Here is a 19,370-nt window from a genome sequence, read left to right as displayed (position 1 = left end):
GGAGGCCGTCCTGTGCTGGGCCTTCTCCATCGCCGACACCGTGGACGCCGGGCCCTGGAGGCGAGCACTCTTCCGCGCCGGGCCGGCCGGCACCGTCCTGGTCCTCGTCCTGCGCGGCACCACCACCGACTCCACTCCCAAGGCCTACGCCCCGAACACCTGCTCACCGCCCTCCCCCAAGGGTGCGGCATCAGAGCCAGCACCGGCCTCCCCGGACCGGGCTCTGAGAAATCCAACCGCAATTCACAGCCTCAGGACACCAACCTCTTCTCAAGTTTATTTTCAATGACTTCCAGTGAGACTTACTCACCTTCTTACAGCAGAACAGAAACCGGAATACTCCTTTGGAGTTGCAGTTTCTCCAAAGCAACAGAATATAGCACAGTTTTACAAATACACGCACAGTTTACACACCAGTACCTATTACAGGTTGAGAATAACACGCTGTCCAAACGAATGGCAGAACATGAATGTGACAGTGGCCCAAAATGCCAAGACGAATGAAACGGCACTGACGACGTACAGGATTGGGTCAGAATCATCAGCCGCATTTCCTACCGTACCATTCTGTACCACGGGACCTTGGCTGGAAGTGCATGATCTAAGGTTGTCGTTCCCTTTGTAACTGTCCATATCAAATGAGCCAAACTGACCAGAGTCTGGTAGACATCCCGATAGGTTGTTGTATGCCACAGAGAACACCTCTAACGATGATAGCCGCGTTAACTGCCATGGTATTGATCCATTCAGCCTGTTTTCTGATAGGTCTAAGCTTTCGATCTTGCTCATGTTTGCGAAGGTTGCAGGAATCGTTCCAGTAAAGAAGTTGTGCGACAAATTGAGAGACTTGACATAGCCCAAATTTCCTATCTCCTGTGGAATTTCACCTGATAGCATGTTTCCAGAGAAGTCGATGCCAGACATCGACATGAAGAAGTTGCTTCCGTATGTGTATGGATTCCCTTTAGTTGTGAAGGTGAAGCCTTTGAGGTCATATTGCCTCTTATATGAGAAGTCATTCTCTCCGGACCTAGTACCGGCTGTGGGCCAACCGTACGCATCAAGGTCTTCAAATGGAATGCCACCGATACAAGGTGGTATGGAGCCTGAAAGTATGTTGTGTGAGATGTCAACTATACTCAAGCGTTGGAGATGACACAGATTTGAAGAGATCTGCCCCTCAAACTTATTCCTACTTAATAAAAGTACACTGATTTCAGAAAGATTTTGTGTCCACTCAAGGTTGCCTGTGAATTGGTTATGGCTGAGATCCAAAACTGCAATGTAGGAACTGTTGAAAATGGTACCCGGGAGGCCCGACAAGGAATTCCAAGATACACTCAGAAACACGAGAGCTGATGTACTGCTGCAGTTTGGAATACGCCCTCTAAAGTAGTTGTCTGACAGATCTAACATCCGAAGACTTGTCAATGTGCAAATTCCTGGATGAATGCCACCAGTTAAACCATTACTAGCAAGGCTCAATGCTTGCAATGAAGGAAGAATCCATAATGAAGTGTCGAGTTCTCCGGACATCTTGTTATCATGTAAATCCATGATTTGGATATTATTACCAGACAGATTTCTAGGGAGAGTCCCTTCAAATTTGTTGCTGTCTAGGAATATTTCGCCCAGGTTACCAGACAAGCTACTGGCCCCGTCAAGAATCTTACCATTAAGACTATTGTTTGAGAGCTTCAATGTATATAGTTGTGCACAATCAGTGAACAAGCAAGATGGTACTTCTCCAGCAAATTTGTTATTTGATAGGTCCATAAATTCTAGGCTGGCAATGTTACACATCGATGGTGGTATTGTTCCAGATATAATATTGTGGGAAACATCAAGAATCATCAGATCAGGAAACATCAAATTGATGTTGGCTGGCAGCTGTCCTTGAACTAAGTTACGAGATAGGTTCAGCTTTTGAAGGTTAGAATGGTGTTGCCATTTCAGATCTAATGACCCAACTAGTTTGTTATTTGCAAGATCCAGGTAAACTAGTGTCGCTTCATTACCGAACAGCCAACTGGGTATGCTTCCTGGCAGATTATTGTTGGACAAATCAAGAAACTGTAGATGACTCTGTGTGCGTAGGAAATCTGGCTCTGTAATGATGCTCTTATCAACGTTACACCAAGAGAGCACTAGTTTTTTCAATTGAAATTTAGGTACCCAACCATGCCGTTTCACTTGAACAACCAAATCACTGTTCCTGGACAGATCTATCCATTCGAGCTTCCTGCACTTACTCAGCCAGAAGAAATCAAATTTACCACTTAGCTTGTTTTCAGATAACCTGATAGTTTGAAGTAACGAGGAACATTTCCAAGATGAATTTATAGGTATTTTCCCATGAAAAAGGTTCTCTGAAAGATCCACATATTCAAGGCATGGAAGTGCAAATATGGACGCTGGGAGACTACCACTCAACTGATTGGATCTCAAATGCAATTCTTGCAGGTTTCGGAGATTACTGAAATCTGCCATATATACGTGACTAAAATTTAGCAAGAAAATTAAATGCACCAACTTAAAGGGAAAATTAATTTATTTTTTCAGTACCTGCGTCCTGAAGAGCCCCACTCGTGTTATATCCATTGAAATTGCTGACAGATCCTGGGATTCTCCAACTCCAGTTATCATTGAGGTTGAGATACTTGAGTTTACTCAATCCTTGAAGACCTGAAGGATTGTTCGCTTCAGATTAAGATGAATGTAATCAAACTTATAGGAAGAAACTTTCGAAAAAAAACTTATAGGAAGAAGAAAGGTAGAGTCCATGCATGCATCATGCAACTGCAACAGGTGTTACATACCATTGATATTTTGTAAACAAGCGCAATTTCCAGAGAAATCCAGTAGCTCAAGCTCCCGAAACGAAGAAAAGACCGTCAAGTTCAGGTTCCTGCAGCATGGAACATCCATAACTTCGATTGATACGGAACCATCACTTCCATAGGTACGGACTGGCTGGTACATATAATCAAGGTCGAGATGCAAGATACGCCGTGTGCTATTGTCGCACTTGATTCCTTCCCACGAGCAGCAGTCATCACCACGCCCCCACGAACTAGGAAGCTCGGACTTTGCGCTCACGAACCAAGAGATAATATCCATGAGGGCCACCCTCTCATCCACAAAGCAGCCTGAAGAACTCTGAAACATCGAGTGTACTACACACATCACCAGAAACAAGCATCCCATTGACAAGTAGCAGCCCATTTGAATGAAAAAAGGTTGTACCTTAATTGGTGCGCTCTAGGATGTAGGTTTGAGAGCATAAGGCCTGCTTATTGACCTGCTCCTTGTGGTGTTTATAATTGGCTACCCAAAGACTATACTTGCTTAGGAAACAAAGCTTAGTCCATGGTCAATGAAGGTATGCTCGGGCATCAACTTCAGCTATAATGGCATTGTTGACATATTCAAGTCTCCTTTGGCGAATAGCCATAAACACCGCAATAGTGACTAAACACGGACCATTGGTGTGGTCCAGAGACTGTGTGGACTTACTTTTCAAAATGGAAGACTGTGTGGTCCTTTGGCGAATAGCCATAAACACAGCTTTCATCTTTATTTATTACTAGTAAAAGTGCCCATGCGTTGCATCGGGAGAAAAACCATTCAACAATTCCCATCTTGGATTGTTTCTTCTCGACCAATTACCCACAATGATAGTAATGCTTCGTATTAGAGGACAACCCTCTCCTTCCTTCTACTCTCAGGCATCACCCTCCGCTACCCTCTCCTTCCAAGCCAAAGTACTACTACTAAGTTTGCATATATGGCGGCATTTTTTACTATGTTTTTTCCATAATTTTCATGACCAAAGACACATTAAGATGCCTTTTCCGAAAAACTTAGCATGATTTGAGAGAATCAAACAAAATAGGAAACAACCAATTCAAAAATCTATCTAAACAACTTGCTAGCTATTAATTTGAGTAGGTCTATGATTCCATGATTCTCACTGTCCAGTGGAACTCAAGAAGGTTCGGTTGCTATCAACCATGGAATATATATTACTGCTTCAAATTCCATCTTCCAAAAGAAGTGAAATTCCAACATTCGTCATTAGTTCCACACATACACCGTTTAGCATGAAGAAAATAAGAAATAACTATATTTCTTAAGGAGTGGCAATCTTGCATATTATCAAACCAAAATAACCGCGAAAAGAGTGATGTTAAAGTCAGATTATCATATACATATATTCCAATTTCGTATGCATTTAAAGGGCCAAAATTATGCTTATTTTGCCAAATGACTCACGGTCAAAAGATGCCTTTGTGCGCGGCCTAGTCGATGAAGCACATTATGCACATAAGCGATGAAGCACATTATGCACATAAGCAGTGAGCACATTAAAGGCAAACACTGCATTAGCATTCTGCATGTAATCCAAAAATCAAGAGTTTGTTATGAGTATAGGCATTTTATATGCTATCACCAGTTAACATACCTTCTCCAAAATTGGCAATTGGCTGGGTTTTAAGTCGCAGATTATTTCAAATCTAACAGCATTCCCTTTCCTTGGGTTGTAGAACAGTTTATTCGCTCGCCGCCTCGTCTTGGGCATTTTGTCTCTCCAGTCAACTCCGTGGTGAGCCAGAACATCATCTGGTTCTTGGTGCTTGTTCAAATTAATATTTGTTGAAGGGATAACCAACAAATGGTTGACAGGTCTATCTCGAGCACCAACTGCATAATTACTTTCTTGGAATTTCGAAGAAACATCTTATGTTCAAGTTACCTGCACAATGGTCCGCCAAAAAAAGGTTAGCTGCACAATTATATATTTATATCTATGTTACTATGTATATATGAGCAAACTTAGAGAGGAAGAAATATATTTGAAATTTCATCGTAGCAGAACTAAAGGCTGAAACTCACGGTACAGTGCCAGATTCATGCACGTTATAATATTATATGACTCTAGCCACTCATTAGCTAATTTTTCTTTTAGGTAAAACAGAGCTTTATATGGCATTAGGAACAGGTTACAGTCATTATCTCTCCGTGTCTTCAATTTTTTTTTTGACCTGGGCTACGGCGGGCTTACGCCAGCCTGAACAATTATATATCAAAGCTGCGGAACGGGGTTTATTACATAGCTTGAGAGGGGCAGAGGGGCAGAAGGAGAGCTAGCCTAGAGAGTTCAGGGGGGATCATACCCATTACACCAAGAATTAAGAAAGGAGGTAGAGGAGGGGGTGGTGCATCTATAGGCCCAGAGCCTAATATCCTCAATACAACGGCGAGATACAAGTGAAAGATTTTCAACTACACCATTGAAGGTCCTTGCGTTTCTCCGCTTCCAGATGTTCCAGGCGATGGCAGTGTTGATGGTGGATTCCTCGTAGGTGCAGTTCCGTCTGAGGCAGAAGTCAGAGAACCCCGTATACATGCTTGGGTTGAAATTTTGGTGGAAGTAGTCCCATATTTCGACTGCCTGGGGGCAGAAGAGCAGGAGGTGGTCCACATCTTCATCCAGGTTGCAGGAGAGACACGCAGCAGAGGTAGATAGGTGGTGTCTTCAATTTTGATAGCGATCAGGTCCAAATCGCTCCAATCTCCACCCAGGTGCCTGTGTGATTGCACTGCAGCTTCAGCCTTTTCCTTAGTACGAATTTTGACTGGGGATGCATAAACGCCATCGCTGGAGATCGATTACCATCTTGCCGATCTGGATGCATCTGCCGAAAGTCCCACATGTTCAGAGAGTTGTGCAGCAAGGCCTCGATCTCAGCTTCGATTACCACCTCGTCGGACACAGCATATTCGAGGTGGATGAGGACGTCGGCGCTCTCGGCTGGACGGCGCCCGATGGCTGCCCCAGATGCTACTCGGAAATCTTAAAAAAAAAAACCTTGCGGCAGATCGAGTTCTTCAAGAGTAGCCAGATTGACCCACGGCTCTTTGATGTGCACTTAGGTGGCCGACTCCAACACTGCACGCGGCTCATTCAGATGTGCAGAATCGCTTCATGACGCGGACCGAGGTGATTCCGATCCATAGTAACACATATCATTATAGTGAGGATGGCGGAACCACCGGGTCTACCCGACGGCGCCGTCAGGTCTTTGCCGCTTGGCCATCAAGTCGCGTGGCGCCGGTGCCGCGACGACCGCTGTCGCTCAGTAATCCAATTGTCGGGCGTACGTTGGGTGCGAGCAGGAGGAGGCAACAGGCGACTATTTCGTATGAAAAATCTACGCCAGAGCACTCAGTTTTAAGGCCGGGCCAGGCCAGGCTAGGCCGGGCTGAATACAACTCTAAAAGCAGAGAATCGGATATGAACACGTTTTTTTCGAAAGTTCACCGGGGGGGAAAGGAATCCCCACCTGAATCTTTTCATTTTTCATTGATATATGTGGGCTAGACTAGCCCAAGGGAAGAGGAGGGAAGCCACCACAACCGGCGCCCCCGGGGGAAAAAACAGTCTTTGCATATCCTTACAAACACACACGCACACATGAACCAGCTGCTGCGGTCAGAAACCCACCGGCGAGCAGCGACGGGCAACACAGGAGAGCCGGGAGCAACTTAGGGCTGCGGCTGGCCCTGGTCCCTCCGAGCGACGGCCCGCAAAGACTCCGGCACGCACGTCCGATGCTGGTGCAAGGGCGTGCCACCTGACCTATACCTGGTCAGGAAGGTGATGGAGATGCCTCGCTTAGTTTCCTGCATGGCATACACGTAAACATTAAATACGAGCCTCGATCGGCTCTCAGGTTGTCCTGTGAATCGGCTCAAAGAGCCGATCCACCCATGATTCGCACGAGGTGTACGAATATATGGTGGTCCTGCTTGATCAAGATAAAGCTAAAACGATCTACGACGATTTAGGGTTTTCACCGCATAATCGGAACGTCCTACTCGTGATTGGGCCTCGCGGCCGCGCACGGTGATCGTAAGCCGATCCTAGACAAGGCCTAAAAACCAACACGAGGTTGATCCTCGGAACATCCTGTCTAGGGCTAGCAAACTACACCCTACGCGCCGCTGGATCCTCCAACCCTTTGTAAGGCCTAACTATGCAGATATTAAACTAATCCTTGAAGAACAAGGAGCAATCATAACGGATCGGATCTACTAAATAATGATCAAGCGGGGTGCCGCCCCTACGCCTAAGATAGGCGTAAGGGTGGCTAGATGTCTAAGGGTTGCACTACGATAGCATATGATATGAAGAACAATGCTAACCCTAACACATCCAAGATAACTACGTTGCTCGCCATCAAAAAGGCTTCAGTACGAGCAACGCATGAACGACGAATAAACTTGTACTGCCTAGATCGCAAGATGCGATCTAGGCAGCATGATGCTTACCCGGAAGAAACCCTCGAGACAAGGGAGTTGGCGATGCGCCTAGATTGATTTGTGGTGAACGTGATTGTTGTTTATTTCATAAACCCTAGATACATATTTATAGTCCGTAGACTTTCTAACGTGGGAATAATCCCAACCGTGCACGAGACAAATTCTAACTAACCGACACGTATCCTACTATGTTACAGATACACGGGCAAACTAGCCCAAACTTTGCGTATAAGGCCGATTCACGTAAATTCTTCCATGTATATTCTTCAAGCCCATCTTGATCGCGGCCCACCTCTGACTCGGTTAAATTCTGGTGATAACACATGCCCCCCTGGTTTTGGAATTGATAATTCCAAAATCACTCTGCTTTCTCTTCGTCGGGTCATGTCGTGGCAGAACCGTCGCAGTATCATCATGATGCCTTGCCTTCTCAACTTCTCCGCGTGACCTGGCAGTTTTTTTTTTGTTAAGCATCACTTCCTCAGAAACTGCTGTGGCATTGAATTTCCACTATATCCCCTTTTATTTAACCGCTCCAAACAGTTCGCTTCCGCATCCCCTTCGCATTAGCACTCCAAAAGCCCTCCTGCGCCACCATGTCTTCTTCCTCCTCTGCTTCATCGGATCTTTCCACCCAGTCCTCCTCTTCCCGCGAGCCGACGCCGGAGCAGAACCCGGAGGAGGTCCATGCGGCCAACACCCGCCGCGCCATCGAGGCCGGGGAGGAATCCAGCCATGATTTCTCCGTCTGGTCTGAGGACGACAAGTCCTTGACCGACGGGGAAAGTGACCTCCGCTTCCTCGCCGACGGGGAAACGGAGGAGGAGAGCGATGACGATCGCTTCTCCTGCGACGACTTCACCTCTCCCGAGGAGGAGGAGGAGGAGAAGGAGGAGGAGGAGGAGGAGGACGACACCTCCTCCGACGAGCCGCCGGCCAAACGCTTCTGTCCCTGGCCGGGGAACCTCAGCGACTTCGACAGCGACGACGACGACGCTGACGAGGAGGATGAGGACAATGAGGGCCCGGCCGGCGGCCGCTGGAGCAGCGACGACGAGCCCGCCGGGAGTAGCGCCGACAGCGGCGACGACGGCGACGACGAGGGCAGCGACGGCCCATAGATAGGACCATTAGCATAGGATCAGTAGTAGTAGACGGGGCAATGTATCCCCTAGTACTTCCTTTTGGAAGCAATCAGCTCTTTATGTAAGAAATCATGCTTATCAATGAAGAATTTCCCCAATTTGATTTTGCCTATTTCCCTTGAGCCAATTTAGCCGATTTCCCCCCATACTGATTTTGCCGATTTGTCCACTTAGCCAATGCTTAATGAGCCGATAGCAACGCATTGGTCCTTTACAATCCATCCTTCAATTCTTCAACTGATGACCTTGAGATCTGGTGGATAATGTGGAGTCTTCAAGAGAGCCTTTAAATTCTTCCCACCAGGCCCAATGATCTTCTTCTGCAAGAACTCACCATTTTTGAAGAAGGTTGCAATGAAGGACCAGCCGATGACGCCTCAATCGGCTTCTAAAACAGAGCATCTACCGGGCCAGCTGCCCCCCGAGCCTCAGCCAAGGCGAGAATACTGGTAAGGATGCACAGATCAGACAAAAGGCTTTGAACTCAGGTAATTCTGAGACAGCCACCCTGCCGATTCAGCCGCTCTTGACCCCATCGATTGCCTCTTCCTCCGTTGAAAGCCGATTTTGCAGACGAAACACCAACAGCTTAATGAGCAAAAGGCCGCCTTGTACGCCAAACTGACTTCTGACAGTCCTGCTGCAATCGGCTCACTGCAGCTGAGGAAGCTCTCACTGTTTGCCCCCTCGAGGAAGTAGAGGGCCTCACAGATGAACTGGACTTGGTGAAAATCCGCGTCTTGAACACGCAGCAGGTAGATCCTGTGTAATTGTACTAGAGTCGATGGCTGTGCATCGGCTTCATTTCTTAGTTCTAAAGTCGATGTCCTTGCATCGGCTGTATATCATGAAATTTTTTTTTTACTGGCCGATTTTTCCTATCGGCCCCCAATATTTCACTGCACACATGTTCATCTGCACATGTTCATCTGATTAGGTGCCCTCCGAGCCGAATCTGTCAGGGAACTGCAGATATCGGCTCTGTAGTTAACCAAGGCACATGTATTTGCACGTCGGCTCCGGTAGGACCAATGTTGATTCTTTCCTAACTCATCAGCCGACGTAAAACCGCTGCCCAGTAGATCGATGTTGAACACCAGCAGAACATGTGGTGAGGATAAATTTTGGCCGATTGCTGGAATCGGCCTCCATATTGATCGAAGCGCTCAATGAAGGTGTTGTAATGTTCCTTCATATATCTTTGGGGCCGATCCCAAGGATCGGCCTCGCCACGTTTGCTCACCGGTTTGTTCTTGCTACACGGTCAGGCCTGTGGATAGGACCAGCCTAACCCCGTTCTTCGTCAGGACGATGCGCTCGCAGTTGTCCAAATTGATGCCTGAGAGTGGTTCTTGGCCTGCTGTTTCCCAAGCATTCACGCCAGCCGCTGAAATTTCGGCTGAGTCATCGGCCTGGATGACCTCTACCTCATCTCCATCCCACTGTATTACGCATTGGTGCATCGTGGAGGAAATGCAACAGTTGGCGTGGATCCAATCTCTTCCTAGTAGAACAGCATAGGTGCTCTTGCTATCGACGATGAAGAACGTCGTAGGGATAGTTTTCCTTCCTACAGCTAGATCCACGTTCAGAACACCTTGTGCGTCAGACGCTTGGCCGTTGAAATCGCTCAATGTCACGTTGGTCTTGATCAGATCCGAGCTAGAGCGTCCCAACCGACGTAGCATAGAGTATGGCATAATGTTGACTGCCGCTCCGGTGTCCACCAGCATCTTGTTGACAGGCCTCCCATCGATATAACCTCGCAAGTACAGGGCCTTCAGATGTTTGTAGCTTCTTTCTCGTGGCTTCTCAAAGATAACCGGCCGTGGGCTGCAGTCAAGTTGTGCCACAGGTGCCTCGTCTAATCCTGGAGCACTGAACTCCGTAGGAAGGATGAACACCATGTTTGTGCCAGCCGATGTTTCATCATCGGCTTTCCTTTGCTTGGGGCGCCACTCCATTTTTTGTGGTCGACCCTCTTCATCCAGGGTTCGCTGAATTTTTGCGGCCAGATCAGGCCGCGCCTTCCTTAGCGTGTGCAGATATAACCTTTCGGCTTCTTCCAAGCCGCGCAGTCGCTGAACCCTACGCTTTTGGGAACGGCTGAGTCCATCAGGGCACCACCTTGGCCGGTGGTACCTGTCTTCTTCTTCTTCTTCTTCTTCTTCGTCTTCCAAATCCTCGAGATCTTCCACCCGAGGGGACTCAGCGTGTTTGCTTCGAGGTGGGAGAGGCCCTAGACGTTTGAACACGGACACGTTAGCTGCATCCTTCCTCTTCTGTCTACATTCGCGCTGCCGATTGTAGGCAATCGGCTCATTCCCGAATCCCAGCGATGTCCGAAGAAGGGGCGGTCCGGTGCCTATCCTCGTCGTCTTGCTTCCTCGATTCTTCCTTGGCACGGCGCTCGTACTCCTCCTCATCGCGATCATGCCGACGATGTCTCCTGGCGTCCCTAGCCAGACGGTCTCTATCATCATCGTCGCTGGATCGTCGGCGTTGGCTGTATTGACTCACGTACTTGTTGAGGAGGTGATCGGAGAGAGGTCGCTGATATCTTACATTCCTCACTTCTCCCTCTGTGATGTAGCGCTTGCCATCGTGCCGGAGCCGATCGCGTGGAGCGGCCTCCTCCGTGTCCTTGCTACAAGAGCAGCTGCCCTCGTCTCCATCTTTGCCAGCGTGGTGCCCAGGTCCTACCATGTTGATGCTGAACGAGAATCCTGGCTGGCAACCTTCAGGGTAAGTGCACTCCACCATGTTAACGGCGGGGAAGGGGTGGGTGTCGACCTTCATGGCATACCGGTTAAAAATCGGACGTCCCCTGTTCTATCGCCATTTGGATCTGCCGACGCCACACCCTGCGATCGTTGGTGGCATGGGAGAACGAGTTATGCCATTTGCGGTATGGCTTTCCGTTCAGCTCTGTACCGTGGGGATTTTGAGGCCTTCGGGTAACTTCAATCGCTTCTCCTTGAGTAGGAGGTCGAAGATTTGCTCGCTTTAGTCACGTCAAAATCGAACCCTCCGGGCGAACCTGGTGGCTTCACCCATTTGCGGGACACGGGGTTGCCCCCGAGTCCATTCAGCCACCGCTACCTCTTGATCTCCCGCATGAGCCTTCATCTTCATCTTCCTCAACCAGGACTACCGCAGCTTGAATTTGTCCCTGCACAAGTCCGGTGGCGCCGTTCATATGCCGACAGCTTCGAACCATGTGCGCCGGTGAAGGGTAGTCCGCTTGGGAGGCCATGTCCTTGATTGGTGACGCAAGGCCCACCACCGCCAACTCGATCGCTTCCTTTTTAGTCACACGAGCCGAATAACATCGTTTCCTAAGATTTCGAAGCGCCGGACGTATTCTCGCCACGCTTTCTCCACGCTTCGACGTATTTGTGCCAGATCGGCAAGGCCAGACTCGGAAGCCTCTGAGTGATACTGCATGTGGAACTGTTCTTCCAACTGCTTCCAAGTCCGGATCGAGTCTGGTGGCAACGAAGTGTACCACCCGAAAGCCGATCCCGTGAGGGACTGTGCGAAGAACCTCACGCGTAGTGGATCCGATGCTGAGGCCGTTCCTAGCTGCGCCAAATATCGGCTCACATGCTCGATGGAGCTGGAACCATCTGATCCATTGAATTTGGAGAAATCAGGGAGCCGATATTTGGGTGGTAGCGGGACCAACTCGTACTCGTTGGGGTACGGCTTGGAATAGCCGATTGTCCTCCTTTTCGCACCATGCCGAACCGGTCTCTCAGATCGTATCGATTTGATCCGCGCGGTGTCGGGCCGCAGGAGTCGAACTCGAAGATTCGCCGGAGTGGCATACTTAGCCAGCCATGCTTGTTTTTCCAACTCGAGCCAACCGCAGGAGCTGAGCTGGAGGTTTGTCGGGGTGGCATACTTAGCTAGCCACGTACGCTTCTCAAGATCTCGTTACCGAAGTTCCTCCCGTTGTTCCGAAGTCCCTGCTGTTGCGGCCTGGTTTGTGAGCGCCCGATTCTTGCGATGGCATGTATGTGCACGTGTACCCGTGAGGGATCTCCTTAGGCGCCTCATGCAAGAACTGGCAGTCACTAGGGTCACCACCGATCTTGTAGACGACGAATGCCGGTGAATTCGGCACTTCTGGTGCTGCCAACGCAAATGGCAGCGGTGGACGGGACTGGAGTGGCATCTCTCCTTGGTATGTCCCGAGAGCTGGTCCTGACTGAGAGTACTGGTGTCTCATGATTTCCTGGATCACCCGAAGAGCAACACGCTCCAAAGTGTTCACCAGGTTCTCAGAGTGGCGGTGTAGGGAATGAGCTACTAAGAAGTTTATCTCCTGACGCAGGGACCTGGTGCGTTCTTCTGATGGGGCGGACAGGTCTATTCCATCGAGCGCACCTTCAGGCGAGAACCCCTTCCACCTGATGCCATGTGAACGGGTTCTGTGAAAAGAGCCGATGAGGTCGGCTTCGAGGATCGCTTTGACCTCGTCATACTTCTTCTTGAGCTTCTCGGTCAGATCCTCGTACGTGACTGGAGTGCCGTCTGCCATCTCAGATGTAGATGGCGATGTGGTTGATGTCGAAGATTGTCCCACCGGGCGTGCCAGAATGTGTTGCGGTCAGAAACCCACCGGCGAGCAGCGACGGGCAACACAGGAGAGCCGGGAGCAACTTAGGGCTGCGGCTGGCCCTGGTCCCTCCGAGCGACGGCCCGCAAAGACTCTGGCACGCACGTCCGATGCTTTGGGTGCAGAGGCGTGCCACCTGACCTATACCTGGTCAGGAAGGTGATGGAGATGCCTCGCTTAGTTTCCTGCATGGCATACACGTAAACATTAAATACGAGCCTCGATCGGATCTCAGGTTGTCCTGTGAATCGGCTCAAAGAGCCGATCCACCCATGATTCGCACGAGGTGTACGAATATATGGTGGTCCTGCTTGATCAAGATAAAGCTAAAACGATCTACGACGATTTAGGGTTTTCACCGCATAATCGGAACATCCTACTCGTGATTGGGCCTCGCGGCCGCGCACGGTGATCGTAAGCCGATCCTAGACAAGGCCTAAAAACCAACACGAGGTTGATCCTCGGAACATCCTGTCTAGGGCTAGCAAACTACACCCTACGCGCCGCTGGATCCTCCAACCCTTTGTAAGGCCTAACTATGCAGATATTAAACTAATCCTTGAAGAACAAGGAGCAATCATAACGGATCGGATCTACTAAATAATGATCAAGCGGGGTGCCGCCCCTACGCCTAAGATAGGCATAAGGGCGGCTAGATGTCTAAGGGTTGCACTACGATAGCATATGATATGAAGAACAATGCTAACCCTAACACATCTAAGATAACTACGTTGCTCGCCATCAAAAAGGCTTCAGTACGAGCAACGCATGAACGACGAATAAACTTGTACTCCCTAGATCGCAAGATGTGATCTAGGCAGCATGATGCTTACCCGGAAGAAACCCTCGAGACAAGGGAGTTGGCGATGCGCCTAGATTGATTTGTGGTGAACGTGATTGTTGTTTATTTCATAAACCCTAGATACATATTTATAGTCCGTAGACTTTCTAACGTGGGAATAATCCCAACCGTGCACAAGACAAATTCTAACTAACCGACACGTATCCTACTATGTTACAGATACACGGGCAAACTAGCCCAAACTTTGCGTATAAGGCCGATTCACGTAAATTCTTCCATGTATATTCTTCAAGCCCATCTTGATCGCGGCCCACCTCTGACTCGGTTAAATTCTGGTGATAACACCAGCACACCCCTATCTTTTTCTTTTTCCAACTATACACCGAGGGGAGAGATGGGGGAGAGACCGGGAGCAGTCAACCGCCGCGCCCTCCGAGCAAGAGGACCTAGGAGAGCACGTCGTCTCGCCGGTCCAGAGGGAGGCGGCATCTCCAGAGAAGGGCGTCGTCGCGGCAGCATTTGCGGACCAGCGCCAGAGACGGGGCGAGGTGCTGAAAAACCACCCCGTTCCGGTGCTTCCAAAGGTGCCAAAGGCAAAGCAGCCGGAAGGAGGAGCTCGTATTAGCAGGGATACTCCTGGGCAGGGAGATGAGGGCGGCATCCGAGGCCAGCAGGCTCGGCGGCGGCGAGGCGCCGATGCTATCCCAAAAGCTCCTAGCAAAGGGGCAGCCAAAGGCGAGGTGGGAGCAAGTCTCGACCACATCACCGCACAGCGGGCAGTTGCTCTCTTCCATCGTCAGGACCATCTTCCGGTGCAAGTTAGCGCGCGAGGGGAGGCGGTGCTGGACCAACAGCCAAGCAAACACCCGGACCCGCGGCGGGGCGTGATTGAGCCAGACGAAGTCGAAGAAGGGACACCGCACGCCGCCGAAGGTGTGAAGCCTGTACAACTCAGCAACCCGGAGCCGGCCATGCGGAGCGGCGCAGCGAACGAGGGAGCGAGCATCGGGCTCATCAGTGCAGCGCACGGCGCCGAGAGCAGCCAGCAGGAGGGCCCTTTGAGAAGACGCGGTGGTCGACAGCCGAGGCGCAAGGAAGGCGTCCAGGCCTCTCGCGAGGACATGGGCAACAGTGGTCTCCGGCGAGGCGAAGAAGGAGAGCAGGTGGGGAAAAGCCACGCTGAGCTCGCCCACGGGGAGCCAAGCGTCGAACCAGAAGGACGTAGTCCTCCCGTTGCCGATGGAGACCGCGCTGATGGAGCGGTACAGAGGGAGCAGCCGACGGAGAGCACTCCAGTGCGGCCCACGCAACGCCGCGCCGCGCTCCATCGCGAGGGGGTTGCTGCCAAGGGAAGACCAGACCCACGAGGGCCAGGAGGTCTCAGTCGCGGTGTGGAGCCTGTGGAGGAGCTTCACCTGGAGGCAGTCGTTCTGGTCCCGCAACGAGCGGACTCCGAGCCCACCTTCCTCCTTTGATCGGCAAACCTGGGTCCAGGCGACGAGGCACTGCGCCCCGGAGACGCGGTCCGTGGCCTCCCAGAAGAAGGCGCGACGGCAGCGGTCGAAAGCTTCCAGCACCCCCGGGGGAAGGTCGAGCGCTCCCATGGCGTAAGTGGGGAGGGCATCGAGCACGGCGTTGACGAGAGCGAGGCGTCCGCCATAAGACAGGAGCAGCGCCCGCCACCCCGAGAGATACTTGTCCACCTTGGCGATGAGTGGCGCAAAATCCGCAAGTTTGAGCTTGTCCGCCGACAGGGGGAGGCCGAGGTAGGTCTGGGGAAAACCTTCGATGCTGCAACCGAGCACATCCCGGACAACAACCATAACAGCCTCATCGACGTGCATGGGCACCACTGTGCTTTTGTGGAAGTTGATGGTGAGCCCAGTGGCGCGGGAGAAGCTGTCGAGGATGCTCCGGAGTCTGCGCACCGCACCCTCCTCTGCCCGGAGGATGATGAGAGTGTCGTCGGCGTACTGGAGCTCGGGGCAGGGAAGGCCGTCGACGAGGGGGTGCTGGAGGCGCCCGTCCATCCTGATCAAGCGTTGCAGCACGTCCGCCACGATGAGGAAGAGGTAGGGGAAAGAGGATCCCCTTGCCTGAGCCCGCGACGGAGATCAATCCACCGCCCCGGGATCCCGTTGAGCAGGACCGCCGACCGGGAGGTGGTGAGGATCTGACCCATCCAATCACACGACACCATCGGGAAGCCCCGTGCCAGGAGGATCCGCCGCAGACTCGCCCACTCGATCGAGTCGAAAGCCTTCGCGAAGTCGAGTTTCAGGACAAGGCATGGCGCCTTGCGCCGGAAGCAAGCCTGGACAAGCTCGGTGGCGTAGACGAAGTTCTCGGAGATGCTCCTGCCTGCAAGGAAGCCAGTCTGATCGATGTCGACAAGCGCCCCGATCTGCAGCTGGAGGCGAGACGTGAGGGCTTTGCAGATCATCTTGAGGGAGAAGTTTTGGAGCGAGACGGGGCGGTACGAGCTGGGAGCGACGATGCCATCTTTCTTGGGCAGCAGGACCACATGGGCCCTGTTGATGCTGCCAATGTCGGCCCGGCCCGCGTGGAACTGGTCGAAGAGGCGGCGCACATGGGGCGCCACATCCGTCCAAGCCGCGCGGAAGAAGCTGGGCCCGAAACCATCCGGCCCAGGAGCGCTCCCCCGGTCCATGCCGTCCAACGCGGCGCGAATCTCCGCGTCACCGAACGAGGCCACGAGTGGGCCGAAATCAGCCCGGGGGGCGTCGGCGTAGAGGGCGTCGACGTCGAAGTCCCAGGTCGGCTCCGTCGAGCGACCAAGGAGGGCGGTGTAGAAAGAATGGAGCACCGCTGCTTTGGCATCGTGAGACACCACCAGAGCTCCATCCACGTCCAGAGCACGGATGTGGTTACGGCGCAGGCGCTGGGAGGCGCGGGCATGAAAGAACCGGGTGTTCTCGTCACCCTCCGCCACCGCCCTGAATTTGCCCCGCTGCTTCCAGTAAGCTGCGCGGGCGAGGACAAACTCACAAAGATGGTTCCTGCATTCATCACGCAAAGAGAACTACCCTCGAGAGAGGGGCCTGAGTTCCTCATAAAAATCCAGCAAGTCAAGAACGAAAGAGCAGTCATTTTCAAGGAGAGGTGTATAACGGTGTTTCCGTTTCCAAACCTTGGCTGCAAAGCGGAAGGTTTTCAGACGGGCGTTGATGTCGATCGCAGCATCCGCAACCATAGCGGGACGGAACCAGTGAGGGAGGGTAGTGGGGAGGAAGAGAGGGTCGAGGAGCCACGCATTCTCAAAGCGGAAGCATCGAGAACGCGGGATATCGGTGGTGGCGGTGACTAGCAGCGGGAAGTGATCGGAGGTGGGGCGAGGGAGGGAGGAGAGGGCAGATTGGGGAAGACGCAGGTTCCAGGCATGGTTAAAGAGGGCACGATCAAGATGGGCGAGGACGGGAGTGTCGCGCTTGTTGGTCCAGGTATAGCGGCGATCAAGGAGAGGTAACTCGAAGAGGGCGAGGGTACGGATGGCATCGTTAAAGGACGAGGCGAGGGAGGCGTTAAAATTCGAGTTGTTTTTATCGGAGGGGGCACCCAGGAGATTAAAATCCCCCACGATCATCCAAGGTATAGGCGTGGCGGGGGCTAGGGTGATGAAATCCGCAAGGAAAGCACTGGTGAAGCTATGATCCGCGGGGGCGTAAACGTTAGTGAGGGCGAAAGCTAGGTCGGTGGTGGTGGAGGCCAGGTGAACCGTGAGCGAGTAAGGAGAGCGATGAGTGTGGTCGAGGGAGAAAACGTCGGGGTCCCAGGCAGTAAGAATACCACCAGAGCTGCCGATAGAATCGACACAGGAGAAGGCCGAGAGACTCGGAGGGAGGAAGGAGCGCGTTTTAGCGATGCTCATGTCACGAGTTTTGGTTTCCTGGAGGCAAACGATAGATGGAGAGGCACCCGACAGAGCCGTGCGAACGACGGGGCACTTCTTTTCGTCTCCAAGCCCTTGCACGTTCCAGGAGCACACACGGAGCTCACGAAAACTACTAATCATAGGAAGGGTAGACACCGGTTACAGAGGGACACACACGCGCGGGAACACAGGCGGGATACAAGGTGCAAACCAGGCACCGAACAACACACACACAGAGAAAACGGGGGAGCAGGCGAGGCACTGTCAACGACCAGAGACAGCACGGCCAACAAGCACAGGAGTTGGTCGTGTCAATCATCCAACCGACGGCGGCACCGTGGTGGAGGACTGGGCACGGACGGAGGAGGCGAGGGCGCCCAGCGCCTTCTTCCCCAACGGCTTGGAGCGATCGTCGAGGAGCTTGTGCTGAGAAACCTTTTTCTGGAGGACGCTGGTGCAGCTACGGAGGGTGTCCTTGCGGCTGCGCAGCTTGACCGCGCGAGAGGTGGTGTCCTCCTTGAACTGAGGAGCCTTGTCCGCCAGACGACGGCTGGCACGGATCACCGGCACCGTGTCGGCCGCGGTGACCGACGCAGCGGCCGTGGGGGACGGAGCGGGGTCGGCGATCTCGGAGATGACCGGCCCGTACCGAAGGGGATCCACGATGGGCGGCCCCGACCCCAGGAGCGAGCCCGAGCGCGAGTCCCAGTCGGAGTCGACGCCGGCCGTCCAGGTGATCGTGACGGAGGAGAGCGTGGACCTGGGCGACGCAGTCCCGGAGGAGCTGGCAACGCTGTCCAGGAGGGCGAGGAGCAGATCGTGCTGAGTGCCCCCGTCATGCACGAACTCAGCGTCACTCCTAGCCCCCATGCCCACCCCGCTTCGCGAGCCGTGCGTCGACGGAGGAGGCGAGCGCAGCGGCGGAGGGGCGACGAACGGCAGGATGAGGTGAGGCTGGAACGGAGGAGGAGGGGGCGGCCCGAAGAAGGGGACGTAGCTGCCGTGCGGGTCGTAGGATTCAGCAGCTGGCCAAACCCTAACCGCCGCGAGGGAGATGATCCTCGTGCCCCACGGGACCCCAGTGGCGTGGACCTCCTCCGGCACATCGTGGCCCTCATTGAGGAGGACGACAGCGCGCACCGAGGACAGGTCCTGCCCGGAGAGGTTGACGGGGTCGACCTCAAGAGTGAGGCTGAACTTGCAAAAGGCCGCCGCCACCCCGGAAGGATTCACGCTTTCCTCGGGGAAGTTTCCAGCCCGGATCAGGGCGATGGACTTGGGGCGGGCAGGCAGGCGATCGGCAAGCTCCGCGCGCACCAGGTGGAAGGTGGCGCCGTCGTGGAAGAACGGCTGACGAGCCATGGCGATCTCGCGATCCCCGTGCGACAGGAAGCGCGCGTACATGTCTCCCAGCGAGGAAGGCACCATTGTCACGTGAAGGTGAGGCAGGGCGTCGAACAGGGCCGCGAAAATGGGTCCTGCCGGCGACGAAAAGGGGACGTCCCACTCGATGTAGACCACGGCTAAGCGGAGGACCGCGTCCGTGTCGCCGGGCGGCATGAACACTTGCACGACGCGGGG

At 52.7% G+C, this 19,370-nt stretch overlaps 1 protein-coding gene across 2 annotated transcripts; it reads right to left on the bottom strand.

The window, feature by feature from the left end:
- Nucleotides 1–254: 254 nt before the first annotated feature.
- LOC127314922 (uncharacterized) lies at nt 255–3,412 on the bottom strand. 2 transcript variants are annotated; one of them, XM_051345469.2, is made up of 4 exons: nt 2,981–3,412; nt 2,820–2,908; nt 2,566–2,685; nt 255–2,483 (listed from the first exon to the last, which is right to left on the bottom strand). In XM_051345469.2, the coding sequence occupies exons 1-4, from the start codon at nt 3,223–3,225 to the stop codon at nt 424–426; spliced, it is 2,514 nt and encodes an 837-aa protein (XP_051201429.1). In that variant the 5' UTR covers nt 3,226–3,412; the 3' UTR covers nt 255–423. The 2 variants fall into 2 exon arrangements, with proteins under 2 accessions (XP_051201429.1, XP_051201428.1); XM_051345468.2 differs by having other exon boundaries at nt 2,820–3,412.
- Nucleotides 3,413–19,370: the final 15,958 nt, after the last annotated feature.

Source organism: Lolium perenne, chromosome 7 (assembly GCF_019359855.2).
Source record: "Lolium perenne isolate Kyuss_39 chromosome 7, Kyuss_2.0, whole genome shotgun sequence".
Taxonomy (NCBI): domain Eukaryota; kingdom Viridiplantae; phylum Streptophyta; class Magnoliopsida; order Poales; family Poaceae; genus Lolium; species Lolium perenne.
The sequence above is the reverse complement of the archived record's forward strand: the minus strand, read 5'-3'. Positions and strand labels throughout refer to the sequence as shown.